At 39.9% G+C, this 15,765-nt stretch overlaps 8 protein-coding genes across 8 annotated transcripts in view; 3 read left to right on the plus strand and 5 right to left on the minus strand.

The window, feature by feature from the left end:
* WALSEDRAFT_30786 (MFS general substrate transporter) overlaps positions 1-633 on the minus strand; it is a 2,478-nt gene extending 1,845 nt beyond the window's left edge. The window contains exons 1-2 of the mRNA XM_006955777.1: positions 270-633; positions 36-175 (exon numbers count right to left, since the gene is read on the minus strand). Of these exons, the coding sequence (XP_006955839.1) occupies positions 36-175; positions 270-474 (345 nt within the window). The 5' untranslated portion in view covers positions 475-633. The remainder of the gene's footprint in view (positions 1-35; positions 176-269) is intronic.
* A 146-nt stretch (positions 634-779) lies between these two features.
* Positions 780-4,450, plus strand: WALSEDRAFT_30787 (ARM repeat-containing protein). Its single transcript, XM_006955778.1, has 4 exons — positions 780-1,290; positions 1,341-1,662; positions 1,707-1,823; positions 1,875-4,450. Exons 1-4 carry the CDS (start codon positions 992-994, stop codon positions 4,305-4,307), a joined length of 3,171 nt encoding a protein of 1,056 aa, XP_006955840.1. The 5' UTR covers positions 780-991; the 3' UTR covers positions 4,308-4,450.
* A 679-nt stretch (positions 4,451-5,129) lies between these two features.
* WALSEDRAFT_61835 (hypothetical protein) lies at positions 5,130-5,546 on the minus strand (the record flags this gene model as incomplete). The annotated part of the gene is made up of 4 exons (XM_006955779.1): positions 5,130-5,270; positions 5,318-5,405; positions 5,451-5,488; positions 5,532-5,546. The coding sequence occupies 4 exons, from the start codon at positions 5,544-5,546 to the stop codon at positions 5,130-5,132; spliced, it is 282 nt and encodes a 93-aa protein (XP_006955841.1).
* Positions 5,547-5,734: 188 nt separating this feature from the next.
* WALSEDRAFT_59050 (hypothetical protein) lies at positions 5,735-6,847 on the minus strand. Its single transcript, XM_006955780.1, has 6 exons — positions 6,788-6,847; positions 6,669-6,735; positions 6,481-6,621; positions 6,197-6,436; positions 6,049-6,149; positions 5,735-6,005 (listed from the first exon to the last, which is right to left on the minus strand). Exons 1-6 carry the CDS (start codon positions 6,807-6,809, stop codon positions 5,929-5,931), a joined length of 648 nt encoding a protein of 215 aa, XP_006955842.1. The 5' UTR covers positions 6,810-6,847; the 3' UTR covers positions 5,735-5,928.
* A 216-nt stretch (positions 6,848-7,063) lies between these two features.
* WALSEDRAFT_34528 (Tim17-domain-containing protein) lies at positions 7,064-8,374 on the minus strand. The gene is made up of 4 exons (XM_006955781.1): positions 7,590-8,374; positions 7,398-7,541; positions 7,241-7,351; positions 7,064-7,188 (listed from the first exon to the last, which is right to left on the minus strand). The coding sequence occupies exons 1-4, from the start codon at positions 7,882-7,884 to the stop codon at positions 7,103-7,105; spliced, it is 636 nt and encodes a 211-aa protein (XP_006955843.1). The 5' UTR covers positions 7,885-8,374; the 3' UTR covers positions 7,064-7,102.
* Positions 7,070-8,790, plus strand: WALSEDRAFT_30789 (TPR-like protein). The gene is made up of 8 exons (XM_006955782.1): positions 7,070-7,188; positions 7,241-7,351; positions 7,398-7,541; positions 7,590-8,374; positions 8,416-8,464; positions 8,510-8,528; positions 8,575-8,657; positions 8,701-8,790. The coding sequence occupies exons 4-8, from the start codon at positions 7,944-7,946 to the stop codon at positions 8,752-8,754; spliced, it is 636 nt and encodes a 211-aa protein (XP_006955844.1). The 5' UTR covers positions 7,070-7,188; positions 7,241-7,351; positions 7,398-7,541; positions 7,590-7,943; the 3' UTR covers positions 8,755-8,790.
* A 2,387-nt stretch (positions 8,791-11,177) lies between these two features.
* On the minus strand, positions 11,178-13,274 carry WALSEDRAFT_14129 (Nucleoporin, Nup85-like protein; the record flags this gene model as incomplete). Its single annotated transcript, XM_006955599.1, has 4 exons — positions 11,178-11,560; positions 11,609-12,048; positions 12,097-12,188; positions 12,234-13,274. 4 exons carry the CDS (start codon positions 13,272-13,274, stop codon positions 11,178-11,180), a joined length of 1,956 nt encoding a protein of 651 aa, XP_006955661.1.
* Positions 13,275-13,320: 46 nt separating this feature from the next.
* On the plus strand, positions 13,321-15,724 carry WALSEDRAFT_34539 (RhoGAP-domain-containing protein; the record flags this gene model as incomplete). The annotated part of the gene is made up of 4 exons (XM_006955783.1): positions 13,321-13,650; positions 13,696-13,865; positions 13,913-14,054; positions 14,098-15,724. The coding sequence occupies 4 exons, from the start codon at positions 13,321-13,323 to the stop codon at positions 15,478-15,480; spliced, it is 2,025 nt and encodes a 674-aa protein (XP_006955845.1). The 3' UTR covers positions 15,481-15,724.
* Between the last annotated feature and the right edge of the window lie 41 nt (positions 15,725-15,765).

Here is a 15,765-nt window from a genome sequence, read left to right on the forward strand (position 1 = left end):
CAGAGGTCAGAAAAGAGCGATAACGGAATCCTCGCCTGCATGACAATATAGCCCGCGTAGAGTATAGACAGAACAGTTTCGTATCTGTTGTCGTATCCGAGTTCTAGGTCGTCTTCTAAACCTTGATGACGAGCCGCCGGGACATTGTTTCTATCGATGTAATTGAGGATATAGACTGATAATTGTAATTAATAGAAGGGATAGATGAAGGAATTAACGAAAAAGCCATGGTTAGCTAAGCTGGACGGATACATAAAATTTTCACTCACTGATAATCATAATGGCGAATCTGGCATCAGTTTTCCAAAGCAATTTGCGTTCCATCTTTTTTCTGTTCTCATATCCACCAAATTCTTCGTCATCATTACTGTAAGTCTCCAAGTCAACAGTTTGTCCGTGTCTCAATACACCATCTGGAGCTACTTCGTGCTCCTCGTACTCTTGTTTTAAATCCTTTTCGTCGACTATGTTCATCTTGATGAGCTGAAGAAGAAAAGTAGCAAATTTATATCTCCGTATTAATCTCAGGCACAAATGTCATATGATGCTGACAACCTCGACAAGTGACTCTGTCCGGTAAACCTCCCGAGGGGATTAATTAGTGATTCACAGTATAAGAACCCGTGAAGGGTAATTTTTTAGCCCAAGTAACATTCAAGCAATATAGGTCATAGTGCGAGGGATGGTCTATGAAGCTATTCAGTTTCCCTTTTTTTTACCAAGAAATCTATGAAATTAAAAGTGGAGCCTTACAGCTGTCTTCTGACTTAATCGATAAACTCTAATGTAGACCCTTCTACTTAGATCATTCAAAGCTCAGACTTCGTTCTGAATTATCGTTCTGAGCGAATGAGACAACTAATATAGGATAATAGACTGAATATATACCATTATTCACACATTTTAAGTATTTTAATTTATTTTTTTGTCTTTATAAATTTTCAAAATCAAGAAGACGCAAGGCTCACATCTTGAACCAACCCATTAATCAATGGAGGCTTACGTTCAAAATCTCCATAGTCTGCTTGAGCAGACAGTCGCACCAGACACCCAAATTATTAAGAATGCGACAGCTACATTGAACGCTCAGTACTACAAATCACCAGAATGTATTCCGGGCTTATTCGAAGTTGTAGCCTCCAGCCCTATGGATCCAGTTAGACAATTGGCTGCAGTTGAATTGCGTAAGAGAGTTGGAAACTCAAACGGTAATTTGTGGAAGAACTGCCCACAAGATATTAGAACTTCCATCAAATCACGTTTGCTCGAAGTTATCTTAGTAGAGAACAGGTGCGTGTCTTCTTTTTTTCTGCAGGAGTATATATTTAAGCATATAATAGTAACCTCGTTCGTCACTCCTGCGCTCGTGTCATTTCTGCGATCGCTGAAATCGAACTTCCTCTCAACACCTGGCCAGACCTCCTTGGTTACCTCACACAAGCATCAACTTCTGCAAACGCTGCTCACCGTGAAATTGGTATCTTCGTTCTCTACGCTCTCCTTGAAACTATCATCGAAGGTTTTGAGAGCCATTTACCTTCACTCTTCGCACTTTTCGCTAAGAGCATTACCGACCCAGAAAGCTTGGAAGTTAGGGTCACAACTCTTAAAGCTTTAGGAAAAGTTGCGGAATACATTGATATCGATGACAAGAATGATATCGTAGGTTTAAATTTCATGATTTCGCGTTTCTAACCGATGTTCAGAAAACCTTCCAAGGTCTCATTGAACCTATGGTTGTTGTTCTCCAACAAGCTTTAGAAGCTGGTCATGAAGACTCCGTCAAAGCTGGATTTGATGTTTTCGAGACCATGTTAATTATAGTGAGTTTTCTTCTATTCTGACACTGTGGATTTGTCTCATCATCTCATCAGGAAGCACCACTCCTTTCAAAGGCTATACCAGATCTCGTTCAATTCTTCTTGACTTCAGCCTCAAACAGCAACTACGATGATTCACTTAGAGTTATGTGTCTTAACTGCTTGCTCTGGACGGTCAAATACAAAAAGTCAAAGATCCAATCACTCGGTTTGGCCAAGCCAATTTTGGAGCGCTTGCTTCCAATCGGTGCTGAAGAAGATCCAGACGATATTGATGAAGACTCACCTTCAAGATTATCATTCCGTGTTTTAGACACATTGGCAACATCTTTACCACCTTCACAAGTCTTCCCACCGCTCTACCAACAGTTGCGTGAATATATGACCTCACCACAAGCACCACTCCGTAAATCAGCAATGATGGCTTTCGGTGTTACTGTTGAAGGTTGCTCAGAATTTATTAGACCACACATTGACGAGCTCTGGCCTTTCATCGATGCTGGTTTACAAGACGCCGAACCAATTGTCCGCAAAGCTGCATGTGTTGCTTTGGGTTGCGTCTGTGACATGCTTGGTGATGAAGCTGCTGAAAGACACGGTGTTTTACTTCCATTGGTCTTCAACTTGATGAACGATGAAGCCACCCAACGTCCAGCATGTACCGCTCTTGACGCGCTCTTGGAAGTTCTTGGTGATGATATCAACCAATATCTCCCAATGTTAATGGAAAGATTAGTTGGTTTATTATCAACTGCTCCATTAGCAGTAAAGAGTACCGTCACTGGTGCAATTGGTTCAGCTGCACACGCTGCCAAGGCTCAATTCGTTCCATACTTCACACAAACCATCCAACTCATTCGTCCATTCCTTGGATTAACTGAGGAAGGTGAAGAAATGGACCTTCGTGGTGTCACCATGGATGCTGTTGGAACTATCGCTGAAGCAGTTGGCGCTGAAGTCTTCAGACCAGTTTTCCAAGACATTATGCAACAAGCATACGCTGGTATGAACATTGATTCACCACGTTTACGTGAATGCTCATTCATCTTCTTCACTGTCATGACTAGAGTCTTCGGTGAAGAATTCTCACCATTCCTTGGTGACGTCGTTCCAGCACTTTTGCGTAGTTTGAGCCAAGATGAAACTGATGACCTTGAAGGTGGTGGTGATGGTTTGTTCGATGCTGGTGAAGAAAACATTGAAGACATTGACCCAGAAAAGATGTTGTCAGTCAACAGTGCCATGGCAATTGAGAAGGAAGTTGCAGCCGATGCTATTGGTGAAATCTTCATCAACACAAAGTCAAACTTCTTGCCATTCGTTGAAGAGTCTGTTGGAAAATTAGTCGAACAACTCGAACACTACTACGAAGGTATTAGAAAGAGTGCCATCTCTAGTTTGTTTGCCTTCATGTCAGCATTCTACGACATTTCATCACCAGCCCCATGGCAAGCAGGTATCGCAACACCATACCATGAGAACGTTGAAAAGCTTATCGAGATGGTTTTACCTGCAATCTTCGATGCCTGGGCACAAGAAGATGACAAGCAAGTTGTTACAACTATTGTACAAGAACTCGCTGAAACTTTGAACAAGATGGGTCCATCATTCATTTTGAGAGAAGGTCGTGTCGAAAGTGTATGCAACTCAACCGCTGAGATCTTAAATGGCAAGTCACTCTGTCAACAAGATCCAGATCAAGATGATGAAATTGAAGACGACGTTGAAAACGCAGAATACGAATCAGTTTTGATTCAAGCAGCAGGTGACTTGGTTGGCGCATTAGCAACATCAATTGGTCAACAATTCTCTCAACCTTTCGGAACATTCTTACCATTGATTGCCAAATTCTATGGAAAGGGTAGAGCAGTTGGTGAAAGATCATCAGTCATTGGAACTATTGGAGAAATCATCGTTGGATTAAAATCAGGTATTACACCACACACTGAGAATGTACTCAAGTTGATCTTGACTGCATTGACTGATGATGAAGCTGAAGTTAGATCAAACGCTGCATTCGCAACTGGTGTTTTGGTTGAAAACAGTGAAATTGATTTATCTGGTCAATACATGATGATCTTATCAGCATTGAAGCCATTATTCGATGTCGGTAACGAATCACCAAGTGCAGTTTTGAACGCACGTGACAATGCAGCAGGTGCAGTATCAAGAATGATCATCAAGAATGGAGCTGCCATGCCATTAGATCAAGTTTTATCAGTTTTAATCGGTGTTTTACCATTAAAGAATGATCTGTTAGAAAATGGTCCGGTATTCAGAGCAATCTTCACATTATTCAGATCTAACGCAAACTTGATTATGCCAGAATTACCAAAACTTTTGGCTGTTTTCAGTTACGTTCTTGATCCATCATTACCTGAACAAGTTGGACAAGACATTAAGGCTGAATTAGTTGAATTGATCAAGGCTATCAACCAACAAACTCCGGATCAAGTTGCACAAGCTGGATTGAATGCCTACCTTTAAATCAGTTAATGATCGATTGCATTAATTTCTTTGCATACAAAAACCAAACCAAACTCTCATGAAGATGATAATTTAGTAATATAGACCATGTAATTACTTTCGTTTTACAGCTTTTTTGTTTCTCTTAAAATTTATTGTTTCTTTTATACCTTTCTTTATATTTTGAATTTGTGATTAGAAATAAATCACTTTAAGTAGAAAAGATTATCAAACCCATTCGTTTATCAAAATCTTATATGCACACATTCGACGATCTCGATAGTACCTATGTTATGCTAGACTTCCATGCTTATTCACCATACTATATCGAAATTAATGATTTGCTGACATTGAATTTGCCGTATTGATAACTATTGTAACTTATTGTGGGCTTATTTATAGCTAATATCTTTCTCAACAGTTTCAGTCGGAACTATGATTAAGCTAGCGGACAAAAGGAATCTAGATAAAATAGGTATCAATGAATGCAAAAGTGCAGTAACACTTTCAATATCATTTTGTTTATGTATAGCTCACTCAAACTCATTCAGGTCTAACAATCAAAAGTTTGTCTTACGTGATAACTCGTTAGCAGCCAACGTATTCACTAGAATAAATGCAAACGCGAACGAATTGAATAGATATCGTTATTCTAGGGAACATGATATTATCAACCCTTCACATTTTCTCTTTGTCTACAACGAAGACCAAACTATTTACAGGTACGAAGGATGTGAAATCCGGAAGCAGATAAAAAAAATTCTAAAAGAACCAAAAGAAAACGAATGAATGATTTAATTGTATAACTCTAAATGATATCTGTGGTGGTATGTACACCTAACTTTAACAGAGAGCTTCAAGGCAGAGGATATCTTCGCAAAGACAACATGCACACATACCAGCCAAACATGCGCAACAACCGCAACAGGCACTGCTACCTGCACCACCACTCTTCTTTTCTTGTTGAGGTGGTTGGACATACATCTAAGCTGTGTCAGACAGGTGAAAGAAACTGGAACAAGAGTTCTTACTGGTTGTTGTGGTGCATATCCACCGCCTCCGTATGGCTGTTGTTGAGGAGCGTATCCTTGTCCGCCGTATGCTTGTGGTGGAGGTGGGCTGATCTCCGGTCAGTTGAGAAGGTGTACATAAGACTATACATACGGATAGTAACCACCTTGTTGACCACCTTGGTTGTAATACTATACTGTCTTAGATATAGAAACGCATATAACGGATACTCACGTCGTTTGCGGACATTCTATTGATAGCTCTAATCAGAGTGCGAAGACAAGGTTGACTTGGACTATAAATAGAAAATCATTTTTATTTCGTGGTCAGTTTGTGAACAAAAGAGAAAGAAGACTACAGATAAATGCCAATGTGTATATATCTTACGTGGAAAATTCTAATGTTCCTATTCGTAGAGTATTTTGTAAGGACTAAAATGTCAAACAGATGACTAAATGGATATTAATACACGTTATACAATATATGCAGCAAATGCTTAGATCTGACTAGACAACTAAACCTGTTTAACCTGTTCAGATTCGGCCGGGTCTGTACTATGTCTCGTAACTCTTCCACGCACGTCCCTTCATTTGGGATTGGGACATTAATTGATTAGTTTAATAAACTGCGATCAAATAGAGTGTTGCTGACTGGGCATCTGTACGGGCACGCCAGCTGAATGCAACTCGTAAGATAAATTTGTGATAGCTGTGCGTGTTAGTGAAAATTGAGAATTACTAAAAAAACTCACCCGGAGCTTCATAATCATCTAGATCAACAATCTCAAAAGTATCCGATATCGCAGTCGATAATGTTTCGGACGCGGTGCTTGAGCTGATATCTGAACCTGGTCTGTAATAGATTACTATAAGATCACATTTAATAAACATCATGCGTACCTTGCTAATCTGAAAAGCGATAATTTGAATCGATACATACCCGTTAATCTTACACCTAGATCTGTGAATGGAAAAACTACTTCCCCTCGTACGACATAGGGTGTTGTTACTAAACCTCCATAAAGCATTCTAACTGGTGCACTCTCTGGTTCATCGTTGAGTTGTGTGAAATCTAACTTTTTACTACCATCCTCAGATAGGAGTGAAGCGTGACAAACGTAAAAAGGGAGTTCATCGTGACTTTACCGGTCAATACGTGTGGCTGATAATGCAAAAGTACTTACATATCAATGTATTTGCCATCTGTATTCTTAACCAATAGCCGCACGACTAATGGTGGTGCGAGAGGTAGTCGACTGTAGTAACTAGAACCAAAAGCTGCCGATCTTAGCGGGGACTGGATGATTTCCAACAAATGCATGCGACTGGGAAAATGTCAACTAATAAACTGTGTAATTAAACTATTATTCACCCATTTAAACTATCTTGTGAACTAAACTGTACATCTTTATCGTCGTCGTCATTCCTCGGGCTCAAAACTAGTGAATTTACACTTAGTTTTGACATTATGATGGTTAAAGGTTAACTCACAGCGGTTCGAACCGGGGATCATTGACTGTTTCAAACTGACCGCCCTGATTTGGTTTAAAGCTTTCGATTGATGTCCTAAGAAGAGGACCGACGGGCTGGGACAGCCAATTTATGCACGATGATACAATAATTCGCGCCCAAATAAACAAAATAAAATATAAATTATTAAATTAAATAATTATTCTGTTAATTTGAATTTCCAAGTCTCTCTATCTGAGACCCCTGCGCAAGCCCCTGAAAAATTTTGCTAGGTACATCTCCATATATTATTAATGTGCGCTATTATGGTTGAATGATGATTATGTATCTATAAATTTACAAAATGGTTCTCTTAAACAAGGTCCAGCCACCTGCTGAGGATGCTAATATACCTGCTGATATTGCCATTGGTCTGAGACCAGCTGTTATTTTACGTAAGTTAAACTGCGCTGTCTTAGATGACCAAAGTCTCACCTGTTGATTTAAACAGTGCACCAGAGATTGCACCGGCACCCATGGAGTTTAATACATCATGCTTGCCCCTTATACTATCCAAACTTGAATTGCTGATGTTGTAGACCAACGCTGGAGATGATCAGCAAAGTTTGAAACGTCATAACGACCAACAAACCTAAAACACCGCCGGAGTTACCAATGAATGATCCACGCTTAGTTACACTATTCAAGATTGCATTTATTCTCAATCTTGTCACAGGTGCAGCCAACTTCTTGTTCATACCCTCTCTGATACCCCATAAACCACCAATACCTAAACCTTTATGGACTGTTAGATGGTGTAATATTAAAAGCACCATTGACCCACCTGAAACGTATGTAGTACCAACGCCGTAACATAAATCGTCGGTCCAGCCACGTGAAGGTAAGGCAGTTTCTGAGCCAGGTAATTCCGATAATTTATCGTCGTCTAATAAAAGATAATCAAGTTTATCACCAACGTCTGCCATTGGATGAAGGGTAGTTGGGTCTATTGAGAGTACGTCTTGTGCTGATGATGCAGATAAATTGGAAGTTGGATCATTTGTAGTTGTAGTATTTTGTTCAATATTCTGTACGTTGGTTCCCTCACTTTTCTCTGTATTACTGGTGAATGGCCACATTTTCAAATCTGAGGAGAAGAAGAAGGAGCTTTCCTCACCGATTCGTTCAACATAAGAAAATGTATAGATTCTCTGCTATAACAAGAAATTTATCAAGATCTATTACAACTAGACAATTTAATAGACCTCTCATAACTAAGCCACTCTTCGGCTACAGATGGGCATCTACGTCTGGTGCTTCATCTACAGTCGATCCTGCAGAATCAGAAGCATTTGAAGAAATGGAGGAGGGTACACGTTTACTTAACGAAGGTGACTTGGAGAAAGCTAAAGAACACTACGAGAGATCTCTCAATATCAGAACAACAGCGATGGGATTGTTCAATTTGGGTGTTACGCAGTTTTACAGCAAGGATATCCCAGCTGCTATCCAGACCTGGGAACAATCTATCAAGTTGTACCCATCAAATGCTGATGCTCACACGAACATTGCATCTGCCCACATTCTCTCGAGCCCATCCAACCCAGAGAAGGCGTTGCACCACCTTCAGTAGGTCGCTACTGTACTGTCTACCTTATTGACCATCTTAGACGCGCCAAACATCTTTCCCCAGAAGATGGTGAGATTGTCTTCAATTTGGTGAGTGAAGAGACAATAATAAGCCAGAGCTAACACATAGAGTAGGCTGTAGTTAGTGAAGCCTGTGGGTACCCTCATCCTCCCATATCTCTAGTTAACAACCCTCTCAGCTGGTCATCTCGAGAGTGCACTTGAAAATTACCAAAAGGCAAAGAGTCTCGGTGTTGAACGCGCAGAGGAAAACGTCAGAAATGTAGGTCAGGTGTATATCTCTAAATCCGTCTAATATCTCCCAGGTCGGTGCAAAGATCATCTCAGAGAAAGCTAAAAGCGCAGATGAGCAAAAGTAGATATCTTCATTAGTAGATTGTACAATAACCATATAATTTTGAATGAGAATTTTCTTATCTTTTAAACTCGTGCTTGCTTTCATTTATAACTTGATTGAGTTGTTCGCGAGATGGCGCCGTTAAAGCAGACGAATTCGAAAATAAACGTTAGTTTCCATAATAACTTTTATATTTTTCTATATCTTACTGTAAACTAGTCTTTCAAACGCTCCTGGGATGATACAGCAGATGAACCAAATTCTGATCCCTTCGAATGGTCCCAAAGTCCGCCGCGGAATAAAGTACCAGCTCCAAAGCCAGCACCAGCGAAACCTGCGGCTGAAGGTGCAGCTAGACGTCGTGCAGCTATCATGGCTGCCCTATCAAACGCATCAAACTCGAATTCAACGATATCAAACGATGATAGAGCACCAAAGAAGCTCAAACCCATAGAACCTAAGCGTTCAGTTGTTCTAATCGATTCTGATATGGAAGAAAACGCGTTAGATTCTAAGCCATCCGAAAAACCAAAAGTAAACAATCAACCGGCAGCTCAACCACCGCCTCAGCCGCTCGTACAGCGTAAACTCAGACTTTCAAACGAACAACAGAAGGTTTTACATATGGTTGTAGATGAGGGAAAGAATGTTTTCTTCACCGGTTCTGCAGGTACCGGTAAATCTGTCCTTCTGAGAGAAATCATATCAAGCTTGCGTAAAAAGTTTAAGAAAGGTCCTGAAAGTGTAGCTATCACTGCTTCAACTGGTATCGCAGCATGTAACATTGGTGGTACGACACTCCACTCTTTCACTGGTTGTGGCCTTTGCACTGACAACGTAAATTCACTTGCTCAGAAAGTTAGACGGAACGCCAAGGCACTCAAACGCTGGACAAGGGTGAAAGTATTGATTGTTGATGAAGGTTCGTAAGTTATATACCAATCGGACACTTTACTGACCCAATTCAGTTTCCATGGTTGACGGTGAGCTTTTCGATAAGCTCGAGGCGTTAGCTAGAAACATCAGAAAACGTCCTGAGCCATTTGGTAACATTCAGATTGTAGTTTGTGGTGATTTCTTTCAATTACCACCTGTGAGCAAGAACTCATCACCAAATTTCTGCTTTGATGCTGAATCATGGACACGTGTGATCGCACATACAATCAACCTTAGACAGGTTTTCCGTCAAAGAGATGAAAGTAGGTGTAATCTTTTTATTATGGAGTGTATCTCACCCAATTTTCAGCTTTCATCAATATGTTAAACGAAATGCGTTTTGGTAAACTATCAGAATCATCTATCAAGACATTCAGGTCACTCTCAAGGCCACTTCAATTCGATGATCAAATACAGCCAACGGAGCTCTACCCACTGAGACAACAAGTCGATCAATCAAACACTGGTCGTATGAATCAACTTGACGGAGATACAAAGACGTATACAGCATTAGACTCTGGTGAATTACCCATTGATCAACGTGATAAGGTGCTTTCAAACTTTATGGCCCCTAAGCAGTTACATCTTAAACTCGGATGTCAAGTTATGCTAATAAAGAATATAGATGAAACTTTGGTAAACGGATCATTAGGTAGAGTTGTAGACTTTATAGATGCAGTGACGTACACTCGTGGTGGAAATAGCAGACGTATGGAAGAATTAGAAGATGAAAACGACGGTGTACATCAAGCTCGAGCACTAGCATTAGCATCATCACTTAAAAAAGGTGAGGCGACCGTATCTGGTCAACCGACAAAAAGGGAGCAAGGTATTGCGTACCCCTTAGTTCATTTTCTTCAACCATCTGGCGGATACAGGGAAATGTTATGTGTCCCTGATATATGGAAAACAGAAGGAATAAATGGTAAAGTGGAAGCATCGAGGAATCAAGTACCATTAATCCTCGCTTGGTCAATGTCTATACATAAATCACAAGGACAGACACTCGAGAGAGTGAAAGTCGATCTTTCATCTATCTTCGAAAGAGGTCAATGTTATGTCGCAATCTCACGTGCAACGTCCCTCGAAGGTCTTCAAATATTGGGTTTCAAACCTGAGAAGGTAATGGCACATAGAAGAGTAATAGAATGGCATAAAACTCTGGAGAACGTATAAAATAATAGCATTTAAATATTTATATCATTAAAACTAATCAATTGTAACAATATATCTCATCGTATATCATTCAATCTTTTATAAATTAATATGTTTAATAAATTACAACTCAAAATAATACGCAGCATTTCGCTATATGTCTAGCTAATGCTAACCTGACCACTTCTAATTCTGCTAGAGCTTTATCGTAGGAAGGCTTTTCAGATTTGGCTAACAAACGAGCGAGTGGATCCAAGTATTCTCTCTCGTTGTTTGATCGTACACCTGTATGTACATCCTCCAAAAATCTCAACAATTCGTAGGCATCTTCTAATGTAAATAAAACTTCAGAATCTAGAGAGCACGTGAGTGAATTGTGGTTATCAATGCATTTACAACTGTACCTTCAAGTAAAGGCAATGCATCAGCGAGCAATACACTCCAGAAACGCTTTGGTGCGATCTCAGTTGTAAGCATCTCTACTAGGAGTATAGCAGCGCCTTCCTTATCGTCCTTTTTAAGACTACTATGGAAATCCTTATAACGGGCAAGGAAAGCCAACCTTGATGAGACTGCTGGATCTCTAGCGAGAGCTCTAGCAGATGCATCTTGTGTACCATCACGCTCAATTTCTAAATTACTATGACCGTCATCGAACATATCGCCAGCTGAGTATGTCGTAACGTTGAGGAGAGATGTTGGAATTGAGTCTACTAAACTGCTGAAGACTTTCTCGCCTAATTGTACATGTTAGTTGAGAATCCCAAGCTAAAATATTCGCTCACCTTTATTCAAGTATTCTTCAAGAATGAGATCAGTAATTCTACCAAGTTTGCGTGCCTCTTTCGCTCTAATACAGAAGGCAACTGCTAAACCATAGTATTCACGTTCGACGAGTTGCTCAGCTGCGTTTCTACAAACCTCTGAAGCTTCTTCTTCCAATGCATATTCCTGACAAATTGAGAGAATTTCTTCAACTCTTGTTAGATTTGGCAAGTTAGTTTGAATAGTTTCATTGAACACATCATCTCCATCCATTTTCTCGTCGTTGTCACCTTTGACGTCGAGTAGGAGTGGAACGCGAACGATCAATGCTCTCACTCTGCTTGCACCTTCAACACCACACTGTGCATAATAATCCAGAGTGATTGTCCAAAGACCAGGATCAGATGCCAATTTGTCTGCGTATTGAAGTAAAAAGTGTTGTCTCAATGTTAAAGGAAATCTTGAGTTATCTTGTTAGTAGGAAGTAAAGTAAAAATGAATCACTCACTCTGGATCATGATCTACAGCTCCGATTTTATCGAGTAAATCAGTCAAGTGTGCAACAAGCCATGGATCGAATTCATTACACAATGTGATTGCCTAATGAGCGTTTAGAATGGAGAGAAAAGTAATACAAAAACTCACCTTGGTTGTTTCAGCATTTGCAAGAGCAGCTTCAATACATTGATCTGGTAATGTTGTGTCTAATGGTACCTCCTTGAATATTTCCTCTAATACACTTGGAATATCGTCACGTCTGAGTGACGGAATGACAAATAGACCATATGCAGCAAGACATTCCCTCCAATCATCCGCGACTTCAAAAATCTTGCTTTTTTTGCCGCAAAGAAGTTGTAATGCGAGTGTGATATCATCAAAGACATCTTTTGTAAATTCATCGGCATATTGAGACAAATCGGCTATACTAGAGAGGGTACGCTTGGCTTCATCTCTCCATGCTTTGTGAGCAGAGAAGTAATCATGCTCGAATTGATAATTAGTTGAACGGGGGAACGTGTATAAAAGTGAAATGAGTCGTTCAGCGGTGTTGCTTATAGACTTTGTTTGATGTGATAACAACGAGTGGAGAGGTTGGGTGGCCGTTTTATGGAAACCTCTAATAATGCACTTATAGATATATGGCCAGAAGTTATCATGTTCATGCGGGGTATTAGCGGAGGTGATTTCCAAACCTTCTTCACTTGTTGGTGCGACATCTACTCTGTTAATCCAATCGAGAAGCTCTTCAGCGATGACACCTTCACCGCGACCGTCGAATGGGAAGTAAAGAAGTTGAGTGAATGACCAAATAGCATAGACGTTAGCCCAATGGAGGAGGTTATCAGCTGTGCAAGAGCTAAGGTGCTGTTCCAGAGTGTTCTTATATAAATCTGATATTCTAGCGTAGGTAGATAAATTAGATTGCTGGAGGTTGAGTATACGCTGTAAAGAAGTGAAGATAGGGTAAATGTCGTGGATGAACTTTCTATTGTGTTGATCTAAAGGGTCATGCGTCGCGAAATAAAGCAATCTATCGTGTTCTAATTGTTTAAGAGCTTCAAAGGAAGAGATGGACAGTAAAATTTCGTTGTTTATTGACTGGTCGTTGAATAGAAACCTCTTAGAATCCCTGAATTTATTTATTTCCTTCGAATTCAAAGCTTCTGGCTTTAATTTTATTTCCATCTCGACGTTCTAATTTAAGGAGATATTCCCTTATAAATTAACGACGATGGAGAATAATAAATTACCTGAACGAACATCCTCTTCACATTCTAAGCAAAACTCTGATAGTTACATAAACCACAACCTACCAAATTTACCTGATGGCGCTGCATTGGGTACACCACCAACGCCATTAAATGAATCAATTGATGAATCTTTCGTTACTTCTCACACCTTCCCAACTGATATCTCAAACCTATCAAACGCTGAGACTGCACATCCCAGCAGCAACGGCGACGAAGAGCTTCCCGGTGGAGTTCGAGGTGCACCTTTCCCAGATGAAGTTGTACCAACGACCTTTGACGATAACATCTACAACTCGTTATGTGAATTGGAGGTCTGTTGTTTACACTCTACAATTTATGTCGCTCACCCTCCATAGTGCGGCATTCCTCTCCTGTTAGAACGTATAAAACAATCAATGATTAGCTGCAAAGAAGCTTCCACTTTCCTCAAAAAGAAAGCTCAAATTGAGGAGGAATATGGTAGACAAATGCTCAGATTAGCTAAATCTACATCTGAGATGTATAGTACCACAGAAGGCAAGGCTGGGTTAGTGTTTTTGCTCTTACTCATTCTCTTTTCTAACTTCCCTGCAGCTCCTTCGTCGAATCCTGGCATCATATGATGCGTCTACATGAATCCATTGGAGAAGGCAAACTCAGATTGGCTACCAGACTCAATGAGATCAGCGATGAGCTCACTCAACTACACAAAGAAGTTGATAAGAGCCGAAAACAAGTGAGTAAAACCCTCTGATATGTCAGCTGCTAATACCATTTAGGCAAAGGATTATGGCAGCAGACATGAGAAACTCCTCCAAGAAGCTGAAGTTAATACAGAGAAAAGCAAGCACCGCTTCGATACTGTCGCAGAGGAATTGGAACGCGTTCTTATTATCAAAGAAGGCGAAAGCTTAAAAGAAGGATCAATATCGCGTGCGGCTAATGCCAATGCTGGATCATCTCAATCGTCAGTCTATGCAGACAAGAAGGGTGGCTTCTCCAAGATGCGTAAAGGCGCTGGTTTCTTTAGAGGACGCAATCCGGGTCAAATTCTTAAACAGGAAGAGGATATCCGTAATAGAATTTCACAAGCAAGTGACTCCTTCAAACGTAACGCACAAGAAAGCTCAAACCTACGCTCAGAATACTGGGATATTTACATGCCACGTATCGTCAGAACTCTTAAGGAATGTTCAGATGAAATTGATTTGGGCGTTCAATATCATTTAGAACGTTACGCTTTCTTGTTAGAAAATGCACTTCTTAATGAAGGTGTAACTGTTACCCCATTAGCGAAAGAAGATGGACCTGGTTTGAGATCATTAGTTGAACGTATTGATAACCAGAAAGACTTCAAGACATTTATGCAGAATTTCGCAGTAGCACAACCAAAGTCAACTGGACCAACTAGGTATGGACCAGAATATGAAAATCAAGGCAAAGCATTCTCTCCATCGCATTCATATGCACGTATACCATCTGCCTCACATTCACAAAATCAAACACCAAAAGCTAGTATTACTTCATTACCACCTTTACCAGCTAAAAAGACATTCGGAATTGATCTTACAGATCAAATGGTTAGAGATGACGTTGAAATTCCAACAGTCGTCGAAAAATGTAGTCAAATTATAGAAGCTCAAGGTTTAAAGAGTCAAGGTATCTATAGATTGTCTGGAACAACGTCGAAAGTGCAATCATTGAAAGCTAAAATCGATCAAGACGTTGATGGCATTGATTTATTCCAAGAAGAGGAAGCAATGGATATCAACGTTGTCGCTAGTGTAGTCAAACAATGGTTTAGAGAGTTACCTGAGCCGCTTCTCACTTTCTCACTTTATGCTCAATTCGTCGAGGCTGCTAAAGTTGAAAATGATAGATTGAGACATATAAAGCTTCATGAGACAGTAAATCAATTACCTGATTGCAACTATTCCACATTAAAATACCTCATGGGTCATCTGGACAAGGTAAAAGAGAAGTATGAAGTAAATTCAATGCACACCTCCAATCTTGCTATAGTATTTGGACCAACACTCCTCAATCCACCTCCAGAAGAACAAGCTAAAGGTACTGCATTGGCCGATATGCAGTATCAATGTAAAGCTATTGAGACTATACTAGAAAATTATGTTGCAATTTTCGTTGAAGAAGAGCAGTAAATTGCGATATATTATAACTCACAAAGCGCGAATTCTTGAAGAAAACACTTTTAAATCAATTCAATTGAAACCAATTTATTTATCTACAGTTAATTCAGTCAGATTAGTTCATGTATAATCATCCAAACACGAACATCAAAGATCATCTTGTCTTTCTAAATCACTTCCCTGGTTTCTTTACAAGCCAGTTTAATTTCAATTTGCTTAATACAACATTGTACATTCCAAACATCTTTCAATACCCTTTAAAATTATTCGATGATTCAATTTACTTTGGTTTTTTTC

Source organism: Wallemia mellicola (genome assembly GCF_000263375.1).
Source record: "Wallemia mellicola CBS 633.66 unplaced genomic scaffold WALSEscaffold_1, whole genome shotgun sequence".
NCBI classification, from domain to species: domain Eukaryota; kingdom Fungi; phylum Basidiomycota; class Wallemiomycetes; order Wallemiales; family Wallemiaceae; genus Wallemia; species Wallemia mellicola.

Excerpts from the sequence above, each read along its gene's own strand:
- WALSEDRAFT_30787 (XM_006955778.1), top strand. The coding sequence starts at position 992 with ATGGAGGCTTACGTTCAAAATCTCCATAGTCTGCTTGAGCAGACAGTC. Across the intron at positions 1,663-1,706 it reads TCGATGACAAGAATGATATC|AAAACCTTCCAAGGTCTCAT; the intron begins GTAGGTTTAAAT and ends ACCGATGTTCAG. Across the intron at positions 1,824-1,874 it reads TCGAGACCATGTTAATTATA|GAAGCACCACTCCTTTCAAA; the intron begins GTGAGTTTTCTT and ends TCATCTCATCAG.
- WALSEDRAFT_59050 (XM_006955780.1), bottom strand. The coding sequence starts at position 6,809 with ATGATCCCCGGTTCGAACCGCT. Across the intron at positions 6,622-6,668 it reads TCACAAGATAGTTTAAATGG|TCGCATGCATTTGTTGGAAA; the intron begins GTGAATAATAGT and ends ACATTTTCCCAG. Across the intron at positions 6,437-6,480 it reads GATGGCAAATACATTGATAT|TCACGATGAACTCCCTTTTT; the intron begins GTAAGTACTTTT and ends TGACCGGTAAAG.
- WALSEDRAFT_34528 (XM_006955781.1), bottom strand. The coding sequence starts at position 7,884 with ATGTGGCCATTCACCAGTAATACAGAGAAAAGTGAGGGAACCAACGTA. Across the intron at positions 7,542-7,589 it reads TGGTACTACATACGTTTCAG|GTTTAGGTATTGGTGGTTTA; the intron begins GTGGGTCAATGG and ends CAGTCCATAAAG. Across the intron at positions 7,352-7,397 it reads TAACTCCGGCGGTGTTTTAG|CGTTGGTCTACAACATCAGC; the intron begins GTTTGTTGGTCG and ends GATCATCTCCAG.
- WALSEDRAFT_30789 (XM_006955782.1), top strand. The coding sequence starts at position 7,944 with ATGTATAGATTCTCTGCTATAACAAGAAATTTATCAAGATCTATTACA. Across the intron at positions 8,375-8,415 it reads AAGGCGTTGCACCACCTTCA|ACGCGCCAAACATCTTTCCC; the intron begins GTAGGTCGCTAC and ends TGACCATCTTAG. Across the intron at positions 8,658-8,700 it reads CAGAGGAAAACGTCAGAAAT|GTCGGTGCAAAGATCATCTC; the intron begins GTAGGTCAGGTG and ends AATATCTCCCAG.